Genomic DNA, 19,564 nt, shown 5'->3' with positions numbered 1-19,564 from the left:
GTTACAATGAAGAAGCTTCTCTGTGGAGATGGATGTGGAACTGAGTTCTGTTACCAGCAGACACTGCTTCTCAGCACCAAGAATCCAAGAAACTTGGTGAACCCAGGAGTTTGTGCTACAGTAATAGAAAGATAAGTCTCCAAACTATAGACCCACAGTCCACCCAATAATTCCCGAAACAAACACTTCGATGTATTTCTGACGAATATACACCATTCGATTTTATTTAATTTTTCTGTACCAACACAGCCTTTGAAGCTTAGAGAGCTCTGTCATGCCACTAACCTCTCTTTGAGGAAGGACAATGGCATGGTAGCAAAGAAAGCATCATCCCTAGGAAGCTATACATCTCGTAATCCCAGAAAGGATTCCCAGTGGTTCTAAAGGAGTTGACTTCTTCTATTAGAGTCCTTCCTGAGAACGCAAAAGCTGACTCCAAAGAAAGATAAAGAGCCCACGATAGTACACCTCACCCACATGCAAGGTAGTTCCCAACTCTAGAATCAGCAGCCCATAGTCTTACCTCATACGACTCCTCGTCACCAGCCACCATGCCCACAGTCTTAATGAAGGGGTGGCCGGGGTTGTCCACTCCGGTTTGGATGCACTGGTCCAGGGTATAGCCACTGGGTGTCATCTTGTTTCGGAGTTTGGCATAGATGGTTGGGGTGAGGCACTCGGCCATGCAGTTGTTATGTTTTCGAAGGTCAGGATAGTCTGCACTGTGGGAGGAGAGAGGCTGTGCTCAGTAGTGCCCAGGTAAGGGCTATCAAAGACTCAGTTTCTCTGTGACCTTTAACCAGGCTCTCTTGGTCCAGTGAACAGAGGGAAAATTAGAAAGAGAGGCCTACATGTCCTGGCTTGAGTAAGCCAGGCTTACGAGAAACCTGTGCTGGTGATGATTAGGGAAAAGGACATGGTTGGACCTGCATGGTAGGAAACTTGTGATGCTACAGAAGCTACAAAGGGGAAAGAGGAAAGGAAGTCGGAAAATGAATTGAAAACATGCAGGTTCCTCCTCCACTCCACCCAGTCGTGGTGATAAAATACAATGACAGTCATAGTTTGGTCTCTAGGGTCTGTGGTGTGTGTGGGGGAGGGAGAGGGAGAGGGAGAGGGAGAGGGAGGGAGGGAAAGGGGAGGGAGAGAGAGAGGGGAGGAGGAGGAGGAGGAGGGGAGAGGAGGAGGAGGAGGAGGAGGAGGAGGAGGAAAGAGAAGAGAGAGAACTACCTAAGTGTTGCTCACTTTGCTACAGAGAGAGCTTTATGACAACAGAGACCTGGCCTCTGTCTTCAGAACAGTGCCTAGCATAGACTCACGCATTTGATAAATATCTGTCAGAATAACACACAGAAGGCCACTACATTGGATGCTGTCTTATCCTGGCCATGTTCTGTTTGAAGAATATGAACCGAAGAGTACCATAGACTCAAACACAGGTCTCTCCCTCAGTGATTCCTGGGGTGCACGGTTGCTCTGATTCCCTCAGAGACGGCAATTTTATCAGAGTCTCAGAGGGACATCTTGGTTGTTTTCTCTCTTCTACCCAAATCTACATGGAATCCTAGGGCATCATCATACTGTTCAAACCATTAATTGCACTAGTGACTTGGACACAGTGAGGTACTGGACACAGTGAGGTCCTTACCTTCTACATGCCACTCCTCCACATCCTGTCCAAAATGTCCTTTAATGATCACACTTAAAATCAATACTGTGATCACATTTCCCAGGACACAGTAGAGCAGTGAGTGAAGCATGGGTCTCATCCTAAGGGGCCTGGTTTGCGTGTGGCTGCACTAAGTGCATGGATTTGGACTTAGTAATTCTAAAAGTTGCTAAAATGAATCACAACCCATGGGAAAGGACCCAACATACATGTTACCAGATAGTCTCATAACACAAGTGCTCAACGAATGCAAGCTATCACTGTTATTCCTATTTAACTAGATGGCAAGCTTCAGGCAGAAATGACGATCTATTCCTTTGTGTTTGTTAGGTAACTAGGCTTAATTAGTTTGAAAAAACCCGATTTTTAAGTTTGACTTAGCCATTTAGAAAGACAAAAGGGATTCCCAGGGACTGGAGAGGTGGCTCAGTTTAGAGCACTGCCTACTCTTCCAGAAGACCCAAGTTCAATTCCCAGCACTCACATGGCAGCTCACAACTGCCTGTGACTTCTGTTCCAGGTGATTTGACAATTTTCTGGCCTCTGTGGGCACTTTATCCATATGGTGCATAGACATACCCTCAGGCAAAACACCCATAAAATGAGATTAAATGTAAAATAAAGAAAGAAAGAAGGATTTTTCACTGACAGTTTTCAACAGAAGAGACCACATTCTTCTAGTTGACATTCTGAGTCATTTTAAAGCCAGGAGGACTCACCTTGGGGGAAAGAGCTTGTGCTGTTCCCGGGCATCAGCAGATACCTTCTGCCTATTCAACAGGTAGCCAGTGGTCAGGGCACTGGTTCCCAGTGTCGTAAACAGCAGAGATGCATTTCGGCCAGTTAGCAACTTAGAGAAGGCACTGGCCATCCTTCTTCTTGGTTGAGTGTCTGGAAGCAAAGAAGCCATATCAGATAGCATCATAAGACAGTTCTGAACCCAGCATGAAGAGCTCCAGGGGAGAGCACAACTGCTTGTTTTATTTATCTGTTTCAGACTTTCTGAATGCTCACCCCATTTTCTCCAGTAATTATAGCGAAAAGTCAACAACAGTTATATATTTCTAAATATTAGACAAACCGAGTGCATTTTGGACTTTACAACTACACAAGCAGACTCTGAATAGGGTAGATTTCTGGACTTCAAGAGGTATTGAAAATTTCTGAGGATCATTGTCCCACTTTACATACCCCATACATAGCTCAAAGTAACATGCAAACGCATTTGGGTTATCTTAAGAGTGATTGTCCTTCTGACTTGAAAGGTTGAGGTGCCAGCAGTATATGTAGGGTGGCGGGACTCCTGAAAGGGGGTCAAGTGGTTCAACCTTAACAAAAATTCATCCCTTGGATCCTAGCAGAAGCAGACTCAAAATCTTTCTTAAAAATATCATATTTGGTTTAGGTTTTGGATTCTTGCAGATTAAGATTAAACAAACTCCCAACCAACAATTACCAATCATACAAAAAGTATAAATAGGAAGACAAAAGAGAATAACAACAGACTTAGGCCTTCTATGACTGAAGATTGTGGGATTGCCAGACAAGAGCATAGACTGGCTCTAGATAGATGTTTAAGTAACAAAGCTTTTATAATTATTACATTATTGAAAATTTATTATGAGAGTTATACTTATGACCAAGCACCAAGAGACTATTAGGAATGGCCAAGATATCCAAGCATGTTGGTCCATACATATCTATACACTTAGGAGTAAGGCGCAGGAGCATTGCTCTGTGTTTGAATAGTGAATTTTAGGCTATCCAGAACAATGTGGTGAAATCCCGTCTAAACAAATAAACCAAGAGTAAGAAAGAAAAAAAAACTTGAAAGAGAATAAAATTATAAAATCAAACTGTTGGATATGGCACAGTTGAACAAAGAAGGAAAATCTGAGACCTAGGCTAGAGAATATGACTAACAATTACAATGGGAAAGTTAGATACAAACCGGAATGAAGTCACAGGAAGAGACAAGAGGAAAGAGAGGTGATGTCTCAAGGAAATGGCTAAGCACCATCCAAGATGGATAAAACGCATGACACATAGTATAACACAATAAAACACCCAAGAAAAGGATCCCTAAGCAAATGCTTCTGATCAGACGCAAAGATACTAGAAGCAGAAAGAAGACAGTTCACTTACGAGGAAATTGTAAATATCAGTTAATTTTGTAGTAATGCACCCAGGAAATAATTTGTTTAGAGATGAAGAAGCAATGAGCTTATTTCATGTGAGAATGAAAAAAAAAGTACAGATAAATAACAAATTAATAACAAAGGACCTACTAAAAAATCTTCAAGAAAGGACATGCCAGTGAAGGGAAGGCTGACATGCGGGTAAGGAAGAAAACGTAGATAGATGTCAACCTGCTCTTATATGATTCTCAACAAACCAGGAAAGCCAGTATTAAATATGCACAGAAGAATCCTGGTGCACATGGTGCTGCTCAGAAGTCATGAGGGCCAGGCAGCCTCTCAGGACTCCATCAAGAGCCTCTTAGCATGAGTCTCCGAGTGGACAACAGTGAAAGGCTTTCCTCAGTACTTTCCCACTGTGTGGTCCATGATGTCCAGTTAAGGACAGCATGGGTTCTTCTAGCCTTGTGCATGTCCCTGGGTCTTTACCTCAAGATACCTCAAGCTTCGGTGAGCTGGTTCTTTCAAAGAGTTTGTTGGTGTTTACCACTCTGACTGAAAGCCGTAGCCATCCGGCGAAGGTTAGACCTCAAGTAGGGTGTGGTGTGTCAGTACATACAATTCTACATGTATCATCACCTTTCTTCCATGACTGAATTTTGGGAACTGATGAGCTTCCAGCTGCCAGGCTTCTCCCAGGAAATTTCTACTAAGCATCAAAGACGTTAAACATTTATGAAGTTGTTTTTCTACATTGGCCTATGGAATGACTTACCAGACGCCTTATTTTCTACACTAATTCCATATACAATTCCCTGCATCATAATGATGGCACGAATGTCTAAAATCATCGTGACAAGTCATTTTTCGAAGTTGTTCTAGAGACTTGAAATGGCCAGACGCTGACCATATCACGTAGACTCCTCCGCCCTCTACAGGGCTTCCGTGCTGCCAGGATTCTTTACAAACTTCAAGGATGTGGAGATGTGGTAAGGCATCCTGGCCCTCATGTACAGCAGGTAACACTAACGCTATGCGGCCACGCTCTCAGTTCTGCTTCCTAAGCAGAGAGACAAATGTCGCTCTGAGATTGATTGTAAATTCAGCAAAGGGAAGTAAGTCATAACCAAATGCCCTCAAAGCCATAGGGGTCCAAGAGAAAGGTAGAGCATGCTGTCCCTAAGATACCAGGAGATGTGTTCATGTCTACAGATGTCGCAAATCTCTTTACCCGTGGGTTTCTTCCTTTTAGTTACCTATGGCACTCACTGGCAGGAGGTTTTCTGAAGAAGTAGAGTTAGGAAACACAGAGAAGGAGTGATTTCTACAGAGAGCCTGGTAACAGCTGGTAATCCCCGGACCTTCCTTCCTCAGAGGCTGGCCCATGGGCGGGCATCTGCCTCAGAATACCACTCTTAGGTATGTCACTACACCCAAAGCTTCGTTTTTGGAAAGAATTGATCTGATTTACTTCTAAGAGTTCCAGTACTCCATTAAGTTGTGTGGTCTGTGTTACTGATGCAGGGGAGGCCTTGATGGTAGCAAGCGAAGCAGTCCTGAGAGACAGCTAAACTCCAAGCTGCAGTTCCTTGTGTGCTTAGCATAGAACTCAAGCTTTAGTGAAGTGAATAATTCCTGTTTCTCTGATTCTGTCTGGGGTTTGGGGTGCTGTTGTTTCGTTGTTGTTTCTTTTGTTTTTGTTTTCTGCTGTTTTTTTTTTTAATATCGTTTGCTTTTGCTAAGGTTTATAGGAATAATTGAATTCTGCTACTAAAGAAACGACTGACAAACTTGGGGGAGAGGTTGGACCAATTGTCTCTCTGACTTTTTGATTTGGGAATGGCCATTCTGCTCCCCTGAGAACCGTAGCCAGTCTTGTGAAATCTTTATCAAACCGACCTTAAACTTGGTATTTGAAAAGCAGGACAGGCAGCACACTGCTCTGCCGTGCACAGTTACAGCTCCAAGTGTTATTGAAGCAGTCTCTGGGGCTGCAACTCCGTTCAAAGGAGGCGCTGTATGTTCAAGATGGGTCAGCTGTACAAAGTGATCGGTACCCCCCAAAGCACTTAGCTTTTCACTCTGCCTGCTTGCCAAACACGGTGGGTCTTAAAACTATTTATTCTTGAGGTCATAATTACATCATTCATACCTTTCTTTTCCTCCCTCCAAACTGTGCCTTATAACCCTTCTCTCTGTTTTTCAAGTTCATGACCTGTTTTCATTAGCTGTTGAATGTGCACATATATATCCATATAAATATATTTACTATATAATATATTATACAATATGATAATGTTACATATTATATATTATGTATCATATGTATTTATATTATATATCTATACAAATAGTATCTTTTTGGTCTGTATACTGTTATTTGCATGTATGTTTTCAGGGATGACCATTTGGCATTGCATAGCCAACTGCTGTGCTCTTTCCTGGGGAAGACTATTTCTTCAGCTCTCAGCACTCATTCCCTACTTGCCTGCAGTTCTTTGTCTGTGGTTGAGGCCTCCCGGGCTCTCCCCTGTCCAGTTTAGCATATCTTTTGTTATTGTCCTTGCTCAGATCACGTTTAGACAGTTATGTTGGTGAGACTCTGACCATAGGGTCTGGCATTTCTAGGAGACTCAACCTCACAGCACACCCCCACACTGCTGGCTCTTAGAATCTTTCTATCACTTCTTCTATAACAATCCCTGAGCCTTAAGCCCAGGAGCTGTCCTGCAGGTGTATCAGCTGCGATGGCTCCACGGTGCTGTGTTTTAATTGGTTGCTGTTTTCTGTAATCATCTTTATTTGTTGCAAAGAGAACCTAAACATGGTGGTTTTATAAATAGCGTATCTTACAAAACTTTTGAGGACAAAGCAATCTGAGGCTCACTTGCAAAGCTTTTGACACTTTCAACTCTCTCCAGGTCCTGAGAATTATCATAACTTAGTGTTCTGGGGAAAGAGATTCGGGGAAAGAGAAGGTGCAAGAGGGAAGAGGGACGAAGGCCAACTGGTAACTTCTCCCTGGCATAAAAGTGCTACCCTTACTGTGGGCTCTGCCAGAGCCAGAGGGATCGGTAACAACAGACCCTCAAACAACCTTACAGAAGCACACATCTGTTGGTTCCTGCAGACAGTGCTTCAGGCTGGCCCAGCTTCCTCTTTGGCACATGGTGAGTAGTTACACGATAGGACAGAGCTTCCACTGTACAGCAAGCTCTAGTCAGCCAGGATAGCTTTGTAGCCTGTGTCACAATGCTAGCCAGCTGCTTCAGAAATTGCTCTGTTCATCTCTCAGACTGGCCCTGTTTTCTAGCCTTAGGTCTCTCATGGTACTTACCCAGAGAACACTTACTTATTCATTCATATAAAGTCCAGTATGTCCTGGGACCCCTGGTGGCCTAGCTCTGGTTTCCTAACCCAATAGGAAGCATGCAGTTCGTTCAGGGATCAACTCCTGACTGAGGGGCTCCTAAGTGTCAAGTACCTTGATAGACAGCAGAGACAAGATGACACAGTTATAAATGTGTTCTTTGGGGACTCCTAAGTTTTCTAGGAATGATGGTTAAGAAGCACAACAAGTGAAATAATGATATGTGTGGATAGATGCTGGAAAGGAAACAAATGAGAGATTATCCAGGGAATCTCGAACGATGCTTACTTTCAATAAAGCTCAGGCAAGGGAAACAGAGGGTCCAAGGCCTTGATGCTGGACAGACCTGATTGGGAAAGAAATGCAAATGGCATTGCATCCAGGCAGAGGCATTTAGAACCTTCAGAACATTTGTACCTGCTCCAACCAGGGCAGTCAAGCCAGGAGACTGATGTCTTCTTTACTCTCAAGGTCACGAAAGCCCACACCAGGGAACCCTGGGGCTTGGTGGGAAGAGCGGGTGATGTGCGTTTAGATGTGACAATGACTTATGATTTCCTTGGCACGTGACATCTGGGTAACTCATCTTTTGTTTTTAATTTTGTTAGTAAAACAGCCTGGCACCCTGTGCTTGTTGAGAAGATTCAGAGAGCCACATTAGATCCACACAATCTCATGCCTTTCTCCCAGGGTCACAGACCCATTCAGACCACGAAACAAGATGAAGGGTTGTCAGGAAGAGCCAAGCACGATGGCTTTCACAATTTCATAAAATCACATCCACTTCACGCATATGCCACTCGGGGCTGCCATGGAGACTGTTGCTAAGGACACAGTTGTCAGTCTGACATTCAGATTGGCTCTAGAACATTTGCGGTCTTAAAATCTCTCTATTACTTCTAAGTGTTGATTTTTACTCTTGGGCCTCTGAGGGAAATTAGACCGAGCTGTCTTGGCAAAGCATTGCCATTTTTTGGGCTTCTCGATGCTCTTTCAATGAGGACTTTTGTGTATTCTCTGCCCCACCCGGCTGTAACCTGGCGTCTCAGCCCACATGAACAATGTTTCCTTCTACCCCGGTGGGGTGTATTGCTCTCTTGCCACTCACAGGCTGGTTTGGGTCTCACAGTACTTTCCATCTTGCTGGTGAGCTCAACCTGGCGTCTCAGCCCACGTGAACAATGTTTCCTTCTACCCCGGTAGGGTGTATTGCTCTCTTGCCACTCACAGGCTGGTTTGGGTCTCACAGTACTTTCCATCTTGCTGGTGAGCTCAGTTCTCACACGTCTCCCTTCATGTTAGGAAATCCCTGTTCATTGTATGGTCCTGGTAATGAGTGTATTCTTCCAGCCCAAGAAGTCCCATCTATTGACAACCATTCCTGAGCATGGTTAGCTGGTCAGTTAGCAGCCCCTCCTTAACTTTATAGAATCCCAGTCACACTTTACATAAGGATGCTGTGGTCAACACTGGCTGACGGGGATGATGGTGGGCCATTAAGGTTGTAGCCAAACCACTCCAATTGCCTAGTGATGCAGTGTTCCTCATAAGGACATAGCACTGTGTGACACATCATAGACATACCTGTGGCGATCCCTTCATAAACACACGGGCTCCCACGAATATAAAAGCATGGCATACAATGATTGACAAGACGGAATACTTGGTAATACGTGACTATATCACTGTTCTTTTTTATTTGTTATGATATATTTAATCAATATTTTAACTGCAATGCTGTCAGGTGAAAGTTTCACTTCATCTCACGTTTCCTGGTCTTTTGATTGCATCAGGAAGCCATGCTGTCATCAACTTCTACCCCAGTGGTTCTCAGCCTTCCTAACGCTGAGACCCTTTAATACAGCTCCTCATGTGGTGGTGACCTTCCCAACCAAGACTGTTTTCATTGCTACCTCATACGTGTAATTTTGCGACTGTTAAGAATCATAATGTAAATATCTGTGTTTTCTGATGGCCTTAGGTAACCCCTCTGAAAATGTCTTTTGACCTCCAAAAGGGCCATGACCCCACAGGTTAAGAACCACTATGCTAGCATCTACTTATGGAAGTAGTGTATGATGTTTGCATGGTGAGAAATTATCTAGGCATGTGGACATCAGGTCACCTTGCCATTTAGAGACTCATGGCTGTGCTTACATGCAGCGTCTGCCCAATTTCAGAAGGCGGATGCTTCCTGCCCCCCAAGCGTCCCGCTCAGGTGTCACTCATGGTGGTAAGGAAGACAGGACCTTGCTACATCCATTCCCAAGGGTGCTTCTATATCTGGCCAGCTGCCTTGCTTTGAGAATTTCTCTTTTCTTTTCCTTTCCTATCTTTTCCTTTCCTTTCCTTCCTTTTTTTTCTTTTTCTTTTTTTGAGAATTTCTCATTCTTAAATCTGTTACCTCACAAGACCAGGCCCTGCTTCCAAACTAATTTGCATCCCTTTCACCATAGATTCTGACATTCTCGGCCCGTAACAACAGACAGGTAAGGTGTGGTTTTTGGGTGTTTCCATGCTCAGGTTCTCATGTCTAGGAGCTGATTACCAGCTAGAATGCCCAGTCTAGACTCTTAACTATCAGCCACAACTGGCTGTCAGTGTCCTAGCTACCACTACAGCCAAACGAGCCTTCCAGGATAGCACAGAGATTAATGTTTTTCTTTTCCCGGTCTTCCTTCCTTTTTATCATCATCACCACCACCATCATCACCTTCATCATCTTCAACTGTATCATGTTCGTCATTTGTCTCTGTCTCACACAGAGCAGGAAGGTGGTGTTGGAGACAGATGAGTAACAAGTACTGAGAGCTGAGGAAACAGTACTTATGTCTCCTGCCTCCCCAGAAATTGTCTTCCACAAAATACAGGGAAGGAAAATTAAAGTATTATTACTAAATACGTATTTAACCAGTAACACATGTCTCAGGGCCTCCACTAAAAGGATTCCATTAAGAAAGTGGTCTCACCCTTTCACACAGCTCAGCAGAGAGAATCCATTTTAGGCATTTGCTCAATGAAACAGGGAAGAGGATTTGGTGGCATCATTTTCCCACAGGAGTCATCCAAATGTCATTTCAAGACCAGGATGCCATGTGTGTTAGCTAGTTGTTTTTATCCAAAGAAGAGTTGTCTATAGTTAGTTCTGTACACAGCAGGTAAGTCTAGAGCCAGGCACCTAAGACATTACCTTCCCACTGTAAACAGGAAGGCCAGCTTCCACTGGCGATGGTTTTCCTCCAGGTCTGTGTTCAGAGTGATGGTTCTGGGTCACAAAACTGGCTGCAGCCTTACTTGGTTTTGTTGAATCTTTTTGAGACAAAACCCTGTCTTGCTCTATAGCTTAGATTGACCGTGAATCCCCAATCCTCCTGCCTCTGCTTCTAAAGGGACTTACAGGTGTGTACCTACTTTAAGTTTACAAAATATTTACAATATGTTTCAAAGAAACAAAGGCATACCTTTTTTTTTTAAGAAAAAGAAATGCCCCAAAGAAACAAAGGGATGTCTTTCCTCTGCTCTAGAGAATATGATTACGTCTCCCCAACTCTCTGGTGTGCTAGAGAGTGTGAGGTAAGAGGAGGGACGTGCTGGCAGGATGAGGAATCACTCAGACCCAGCCCTCTATCTCCAAGGGAAGGCAGTGCTGGGAGGCAGCTTTCTTGGCTCTCACATCCACACCCACACTGGATAGATTCTTACTGAATGCCTGAGTTGGTGTCATGGAGCTCGGTAGGCTATCCAGGTTAGCTAGTCTAGCTGTAGTACAGACATGCTTTCTCCTTTGGCTTTTTTTAAAAACCAAAACCCAGAGCACACATTCAGTAGTGCCTAACAGTAATTATTATAACACTTTTTCATTTGTCAATAACAGAGAAACACAAAAGTAGGGCTGGAGAGTTGGCTCAGTGGTTAAGAACACTGACTGCTCTTCCAGAGGTTCTGAGTTCAAATCCTAGTAACCACATGGTAGCTCATAACCACCTTTTTTTTTGACCCAATTGGTAAGGTAAGATATAATTGCCCACTTAAACATACAAAGCCTGGTACCATCCATCCCTTAAGAACATTGATAACAACCTGTAAATAACACTAAGAGCAGTTTTAAATCTCACAAAAACAACCTGCCATGGCTTCTCCCTCTCTCTCTCCTGTCTCTCCTGACTGACCCAGCAAGTCCTTGAGACCTTTAATGGCATCTGATGCCCCAAGACTTCTGGTGTGTATGAAGAGTCTCCTCATCAAAGCTATGAGTGTAGGGCCTAATCACATTTTTAAAAAGCATACATAAAATAAATAAATCTTAAGAGAAAGAGGGAAAGGAAGGAAGGAAGGAAGGAAGGAAGGAAGGAAGGAAGGAAGGAAGGAAGGAAGGAAAACAAAAGTAGAGAATACTTTCAAGGGCCCATCTCCACAGCAGCCTCCAGAATTAGGTAGATTATACACAGAACAAGGAACTTAGACACAGAGATTTTTCACAGTTCAAGGTCACACAACTAAGATAAAAGCAAACAGGCCAAGTGTCCACTCTGTACCAGGCACTCATTTAAGTGAAAATCCTGCCATCGCTGGATTCGGATGAAGATGACTCCCTCGGCTTCCCAGGACCAGAGCTAAACTGCTTCCTGTCCTCTCTGGTCCCTCAGGAATATGAGCAGTTCTTCTCAACTGGAGTTTTCACAGCAGAGTAACAGGGGGGATAAAAACGGACCAAAGGCTCTCCAGAGCCTCATGGTTCTAGTTCAAGGCATCCGGAGAGCATCCACTCTGACCAGGCATTTAAGTGAAAAGAGACAGACCAGAATAACGTGTTCTGTGATGAGCAGCTCCCTCCAAAGGGGGGAAAAGGCCTCCCAGAGCCTCCATGGTTCTAGGGGCATCCGGAGAGGAAGCAGAGACAGAGCGTGTTCTCTGATGCTCCCTCCAAAGGAAAACTACCGACCGCAGGCTGGGACAGTGTCAGCAGACTGTGGGGTTCAAGGTCAAGCAAAGCAAATGACAATGATATATTTCACTGGTGGTGATACAGTTCTTGAAGACAAAGGGAGAAGGGTGGCGGGCAGGGAATGTGGCTTTAAAAAAAAACTTATTTGAAAATTTTAACAATCTACACATGGCAGTTTCTACATAGTTCTTAAATGGAAGGACAAATGCCCGTGCCTCCCATACTCTATGCTAAGCTCATGATCCTAAGGTTTGATGGGTACCATCCCATTTCATAATCTCTACAACCCCGTCAGACACCTCCAGTGTCTGCTTCACAGGTCAGAGAATGGAAGTGGAGAAAGGCAACGCACCAGAGACCACACTGTTGCAGGAGTAGAGCTGGGATTCATGGCGGCAGGCAGTCTGCCTTGCCATTCATGTTCCACGCAAGTGTCCTGTCCCTGGAGTCATGTGATGAGGGATTCAAGTGTCAAGGAGCTCTGAGATGGCTAAAATCTGGGCTTCTCTGGCTCCTAGAAGTTGTGAGGATTGAATGAACCCTTGGTACAAATCTTGACCTTTAAACCTGGGTGGTAAATAATGAAACTTCTGTGGTGAACTTGGAGAGCAGCTTTGGCAAGGCAGATCAGGGGTGTGGGGATGTGGGGGGACACAATGAGCAGATTGAATGCAGGAGATCTGTGAGGTATTCCAGAGGGAATGTGCTTTTGCAAATGTCCTATGATGAGTGGATAAGCATCCCTCACTTGTAAGGCCTGGACTCACCTGGGAGGAGCGGTAGTCATCTACTTACTACATTGTTTCAAACTTCTGCCTGGCAGCCTTCCTGAGCCATCCTGAGAGAGCTCAGAGACAGAGCGCTCATGACCATGAGCTGACAAGGGTTTGGCATGTGCCTTGGAGCAACAGACCCTGAGTCTGAGCACAGTTCTATAGCAGTTACTACCGGTTGTCTTCAGAAAGACTTGTAAAGGCTACCCTTTCCATATCTTAGTTTTCTCAAACATTAGTGATTGATAGAAACACGGAGGCTGAAGAGTGAGGTAGCAAGCCACACCAAGAATGGTGCCAGGGATTCACTCAGGACTAAGCAGGGGTTAGCACCTGATGGTCTCCCTTGCACTAAATCGGAAAGGCCACTTCTAGATGCTTTCCAGAGAGTGTTTGCACACCCTACACACACACACACACACACACACACACACACACACACACACACACACACACACACACCCCTCTACAAACACGCTTTGTTTTAGGTAAGAGTCTACAGATCCTTCACTTAAAACAGGTGCAAGTTGCCGACCCAGACTTCCTGGTGACCGGGCAAGGTCACGGCTGGGCAACTGTTGCACCTTGCTAGAACCACATCTAGTTCTTCTTAGGGATCCTTTAGTCGGACTCCCTGCTTTTCATCGGATCACCTAGCCCCTTCCTCATTCTACTCAGGAAGATAAAGCCTTGGGATGTCTGTTCTTCACTATCCTAGGACACAGGCTTCCCTGGTTCTGGATGTGTGGGTCAGGCAGGGGCACTTGTCCTCTACCGACACTCCTCCAGAGTCCAGCACTTTGACATCACTCAGCCACAGGGATGTTTCTGGTCTGCTCCCTGCTGTAGGGCATCCCGTAGAGGAACAAGGAGGCTTCCGCAGGCCAGGGCATACATAGCTGCCAGCTCATTGAGAGGCTCAGGCGCTGACTAGGACAGAAGGGTGGAGCCTTCCTTTGGTACTGAAAGGATCCTTCTGAGTCTAGATGAGGTGCATGAAGGAGGCCAGAGGTCAGGAGTGAGTGCTGCCCTTATATGCACCCCCATCTGCCACTGACTGAGGGTCCTCGGTGGCTGACTGTCTGGACTTAGAATCACCTGCACAGCTCTGTGAAGCGCTGTGGCCGACCTGGAAGACGAAGCAAGAAACAACCAGTAACACAAAAGCATCCAGTCCGATTGTCCCAGCATTATGCTCGGGAGGAAAATGAAACCCTCTGGACATGAGACAGAGGTAGAAGGATCTCAGGGCAACTCTGTAGTGGCAAAGGAGCCAGGATCAGCCAGCACACAGGATAAGGGTCATGGTAAGGGTGCCGTGTGCTTAGAATACGGAAGACGCTGCAGCTGTTGCCTCTGCTTTTCTAGATACACGTTCTATGACTCATTCCGAAAGGGAAGAGAAAAAGGGACTCTCACACGAACGAGTACACGTAGTTATGGTCTTGTAATAGTAATAAGGTAAACACACACACGCACACACTCGTGCACACACATACATGCACACACACACATATTTGCTTTGTGTGGGCATCAAGAATGCTATTGAAGATTATTCATGAAACACTAATGGGTTAGTCCACAGCTGTATATTTGAGTCATTCTTTTTTCTCCTGGAAAGCATCACTTAAGCACATCTACAGTCGTGATATAGGAGGAGAATGATAAGCACAAAATCGTCCGTGTGAAAACATCCAGGCATCTATTTGCACATCTGCACAAGTGACCATGCCCTATGCATGTCTTGACTTGGTTTCCCAAACACAGGCAGCTGCCAGGCAGTGGATGGACGCTGTCCAGGGAGGTTCAGCAGCTTCCTTTCTGTGACGAGTGTGGCAGAGGGAGGAGCAGGCTGCAGCAGTCACTAAGTGAATGGGGACCTTTCCCTAACATCTTAGGGTTGAGCTTCTCTACTCCTTCCTCAATCTTAATACTAAATACCTAGCTAGCTGGCCTCAGATGCCTATTCATTCAGCTTTTTCAATAATCGTTTTAAGATTTTCATTTAATTGTCTCATTTCATTCATCCAAGGACAAGATGACATCCCAGAATCCACCTACCACATACTTTAAGGTTTGCTGATTTTCCTTTAACTACCAACATACCACTCAGAAAGGAGTTTAACCACATAGGTTCACTCATCCCATATCTCTGTCCTAGCAGTGTCTACAACAGCTTCCTGGCTGTGGTTTCCTCATCCTTTTGAACTTTGACCTGCTGCTAGGATTCTTCACTTCTGTCAAGAAATACCTTCTCAACCCTGCCCATGTAGTCAAGCTTCCTCATTTCCCCTCCTCCTCCTCCCCCTCCTCCCCTTTTATCTTTTCCCCTTCTCCTTCCTTATTTTCCTCCTTTCTTTTTTCCTTTGCAGTTTCTACTGCCTGATTTCTTGTTCTTTCTTCCTTCTTCCTTCTTCTTCTTCTTCTTCTTCTTCTTCTTCTTCTTCTTCTTCTTCTTCTTCTTCTTCTTCTTCTTCTTCTTCTTCTTCTTTTTCCTTCTTCCTTCTTCTTCTTCTCCTCTTCTTCTTCTTCTTCTTCTTCTTCTTCTTCTTCTTGTCTTTGAGTTTCCACTTGAGCCCAGTGGTGCAAAGGGTGAGACAAGCATCGTTAGATTTTACAAGAAACCTGCCATGTAAGCTTTATTTGGCTGAATGGAAGTCAAGTGGCCTTTTCTAGATCCAAGTGTCACAACCTGAAGCCAGATTTGTCACCAGTTCTGACCCAGGTTCATGTGACTCCAGCACCTCACCTACAGTCCAGCCTTAGCCAGCAATCAAAAGAGCATTGCTCTCATGAGTTCAGGACTTAGGTGTGCCCCACGTCACTCCAAGAGCCCAGAAACACTTTTTCCACAACCATGCCAAGAACCAGGATTGTCACCTTGGAGCACGTAACTCTTCGCTGACTCCCAGAACATTTGAAGTTTGTTCTCTTCCCTTCTTCAGGCTTCTACAGAAGTGCCTAGGATTCCAGACATTTCTGTGCACACTCTGCTCTGACATTAGGCACTCGGTGTGCCTGCCAAGCCTAGCTTGGAACACTGCTCTGGCCCTGCCTTTCTTGGAGGTCTTTCTTTCTTTCTCTTCTCATCCTCTATCCTTCTGTATGGGGTGACGTATAAGAGGGGGAGGAGAGGAGGAGGAGGGATTGATTGTCTATATCTCTGACCAGGAGAGGCTGAGTTTCCCTAATGTAGAACAGCTTTAATACTCTTGGTTTGAAAAGTATGCTTTTTATAGCATTTGGGTAGAATTTTGAAACTCTAAGCCAGGAAAAATTTATGTGGGGGGCATTGTATAAGAACCTAGCTTGACTAAGCCTGATTAAGGCATTGGGCTTGTGTTCATTTGCTCTCTACAGCAAAGAAGGAAAGCCACAGTGAACAGGCTTAGGCAGAGTGTTAAAGGGGCTGTGATTTTTTTTTTATTTTTCTGTTCCAGTTGGCAAACTGGGTCTCAGATTCCCAGTTTTCCCTTTGGATCCGTAACAGGACGAACTACCCCACTCCTGAAGCTGCTGTTCCCTCTGGGTGCCCTGGAGATGGGACTGTGTGTGCCTTTCTGCTGAATCAGAGTTATTTCTGCCCCTGCTGTTCACCACCTCCATCTGCCTGGGCTTCACCAGGCTAGAAGACAGATGAAAGGCAGAAGTAGTCGGGGAACCACATGTCAGCTGCCAACAGAGTCACCCCCAAACAGAGGATGTACTGGATGTTTTCCAGCACCAGAGGATTTTCTGAGAAATTCCTATGATGCCAGTCTTGTAGGCAAGCAGAAATGGCTATGGGTTTCTAGCTGTAAGACAGCAAACGGGTCCAATTACCTCATGTGACAGGATGCAAGGTCAACCCTAATGGGCAACCCTGGCCTTCTCTGTCTGACTCAGCAAGTAAGAAGTCATAAGCCAAAGACATAGAATTTTTCTCCAAGAGACCTTTTCCAACTCCATTTGTAAAGAGGCATGGGGAACTTTCAGAATTATCTTTCAAGAGAATGGGTAACTAAAGGCCACCCTGTCCTCTGAACAGCTGTAACCAAGTGGGATGTCATCTTCTCTGATGACACAGGGATTCATATGACCTCCAACGGTCACCTTCAAGGTTCGCTCTGTTGGGGGGACCTGGCTCAACAGACAAGAACTCCCAGAATGCCAGACGCAGATACCACATGTGACCTCAAGGAAGACAAGTGGATCCTCCTCTGCACTTCCTCTGACAGAGACGGGAACTTGGGACCTCTGGTATTAGACTAAATCAGCTCTGTTCTATCTCTGACCCCCTCCATACCCCCTCATTCCAAACCCTGATCCCTACTTCCTGGCTTTGCCTCTGCTACTTTTTTTTTTTTTAAGAGAGATTGCCAAGGTCCCCCGCCCATGCTCTGACACCATGATTTTACCACAAAGCTGTGAATAGCTTAGCTCACAGACATGACTGACTCTACGTACTGAGGCTTTGGATAAGGCGCCTCCCAGGGTGAATGGCAGGCAAGGCCTCAGCAGCCAACAATGGGCAGTCTCTTTGCCACCTCTGATGCCATGTTCTCCATGAAAGGGCAGACTAGAAGGGCACAGGTGGGACAGGAAGTGAGAAATGTCCACTGGGAAAGCAGCCTCCCAGGAAGTATACAGTTTATCTGACAGGACGGTGTCCTGAGTGTACTGACTGCCCAGAGAGCACGGTGCTGGTCATATTACCTGGCCATGGTTTAGGAAGTTCGGAGAACAACACTGAGGATGAAGGGTGCTTTGGTTTGTTGGGCCGGTGTTGCTTTTCATACATTCAAAGCAGAGCTTCCAGGCATGGACTTCACATACAAGGGTAGGCTGACAACGACCATTCCCCAAGAGCCAAGCAAGTATGTAAGGGGTGGGCTGCCACTTAGCCATATGAAGCCATTTTTCCTTTTCCTTCTAGAGATGGGGCTTTTTGTAGCTCATTCTCAGTGTACCAATCCTTGCAAGAGTGAATCTCTGGCAGTAGCATTAACCAGTTAAATGGAACCCAGCCCATCAGGAACCAGTTTTGCTCTTTCGGAGAGCCTCAAAACAACTTCAAATTTCCAGCTAGCTCATGCCAAGTCATCAGGCACCTCTTTTGATGCAACTGAGAAAAAACACTGCCAGACACGGACCCGAGTGGATTGGTCTCTGCAAATCATTAGAGAATAAACTGTAACTTCTAAACTTACCTCAAGTTTAGGGTCAAAAATCCCACATTTAGTTTTTTTTCCACAGAATTTCTCAATTCACTATGTAACAGAGGCACTGCAAGCTAAGGTTTTGGGATCTCTGGTTGAATTGCCAGTGCTCACGACTAGGGAAAAACGTAATTCCAGGCAAGGGCAACCATATTGCTACATTACACTCCCATTTCTCTCTGGTTCAGTTTCCCAGTAAGTGTTTTCTGTGTGGTTGGGGGTCCCATATGCTAAGGCTCACCATAGTTGGATCTAGTACTGTCCTTCTTTAGAGAAATCAAGCATTTTGAGCATCCTACTGACCTTGAAGCTGGAGGAGTCTGTCGTGTCCAGATCCTGCTGCGTGCACACAGCCAAGAAGTGTAACAGGAGCCTCTGGGGATGAGCCTAGAAAAGGCTACTCTGCTGGGCGGGGCTGAAGAGTCCTTCTCGACCAATCACACATAAGACCTCCAGCCACACAGGCTCCCCCAGCTGTGTCCTTGAAGGCCAGCCCCTGGCTCTTCTACCACTGGGCCAGGTGTCCTTTCTAGAACCTGCCATTTCTACGAAACATTTGCCTCCCCCTTGAACAGGCAGACCTTCGACTTGGCTTGCCAGCCCGGTCTGCAGACAATTGTTGCTCTGAGAGGGAGTTCCGTCCTGTAGCTCACCTGGTGGGGGGCAGTCCTAGCTTGGGGTTCAAGGGCCAGCAGAGGAAACCACCTGCTAGGAAACATTTCTCTTGGAGGGGAAAGGGCATTAGCCCTGGAGAATAAAGACTGAGAGGAAGTCTCAGGTGATCTATTTCCAGCTGTTAGAGAGAGAACCAGAAGCAACCAGGAAGGCCTCCTCACAGCTTGTTGTCTGGGACTTGGGTTCAGGGACAATCAATGAACATCACCCTCATGTTCAAGATCAGGATATCTGGACTAGACTCTCCACTTTCTATTCACACTGGCTTACATGACTAGCACAAGGCCCAGCAGATCATGTCCCTGCTAAAAATAGCTTCCCAGGACGTCCGCCAACAAAAGGTGCCTATGAATAGTAACAGACCACCCGGGTTTTGGACAGCAGCCTTGCCATTTCAAAGGAGCTTGCCTCGGCTTCTCCTGGCCATCACGTACCCAGCTTCTGCAGCCATACAGCATCACCAGCTCACCCCTTTCTCTCCCTTCTTAGGGCACCGCCATATTCAGAGAGTTGCTGGACAGTGGGGAAGGGGACAAGAGTCTTGGTCTCCTAGGTAGGTCAGCGTTCTTCTTAGTCTAAGTGTCCCTAAACTTGACCCACAGCAAAGTTCCTTTTTTTCAGTCTTTGCATACCATGCAGATTGGGAGAGGACAGGGGGAGGTATGTGTATGCAGTCCTTCATGTTATTTTCTCCAATGTGTGCTTAAGAGTCAACCACTGTGTGTCAGTCACAGCCTGGTCAATTCGTGCACTTGCTGTCTGCTAAGACATGGCTTACACTGATCAGGAAGTTGTT

At 45.5% G+C, this 19,564-nt stretch overlaps 1 protein-coding gene across 3 annotated transcripts in view; it reads right to left on the bottom strand.

The window, feature by feature from the left end:
* Ckmt2 (creatine kinase, mitochondrial 2) overlaps window positions 1–18,451 on the bottom strand; it is a 28,720-nt gene extending 10,269 nt beyond the window's left edge. For all 3 annotated transcript variants that reach the window (XM_032896892.1, XM_032896893.1, XM_032896894.1), the window contains exons 1-3: window positions 18,397–18,451; window positions 2,389–2,560; window positions 524–722 (exon numbers count right to left, since the gene is read on the bottom strand). In XM_032896892.1, the coding sequence (XP_032752783.1) occupies window positions 524–722; window positions 2,389–2,540 (351 nt within the window). In that variant the 5' untranslated portion in view covers window positions 2,541–2,560; window positions 18,397–18,451. The remainder of the gene's footprint in view (window positions 1–523; window positions 723–2,388; window positions 2,561–18,396) is intronic.
* Window positions 18,452–19,564: the final 1,113 nt, after the last annotated feature.

The sequence above is a fragment of the Rattus rattus genome, chromosome 3, assembly GCF_011064425.1.
Source record: "Rattus rattus isolate New Zealand chromosome 3, Rrattus_CSIRO_v1, whole genome shotgun sequence".
NCBI lineage: Eukaryota > Metazoa > Chordata > Mammalia > Rodentia > Muridae > Rattus > Rattus rattus.
The sequence above is the reverse complement of the archived record's forward strand: the minus strand, read 5'-3'. Positions and strand labels throughout refer to the sequence as shown.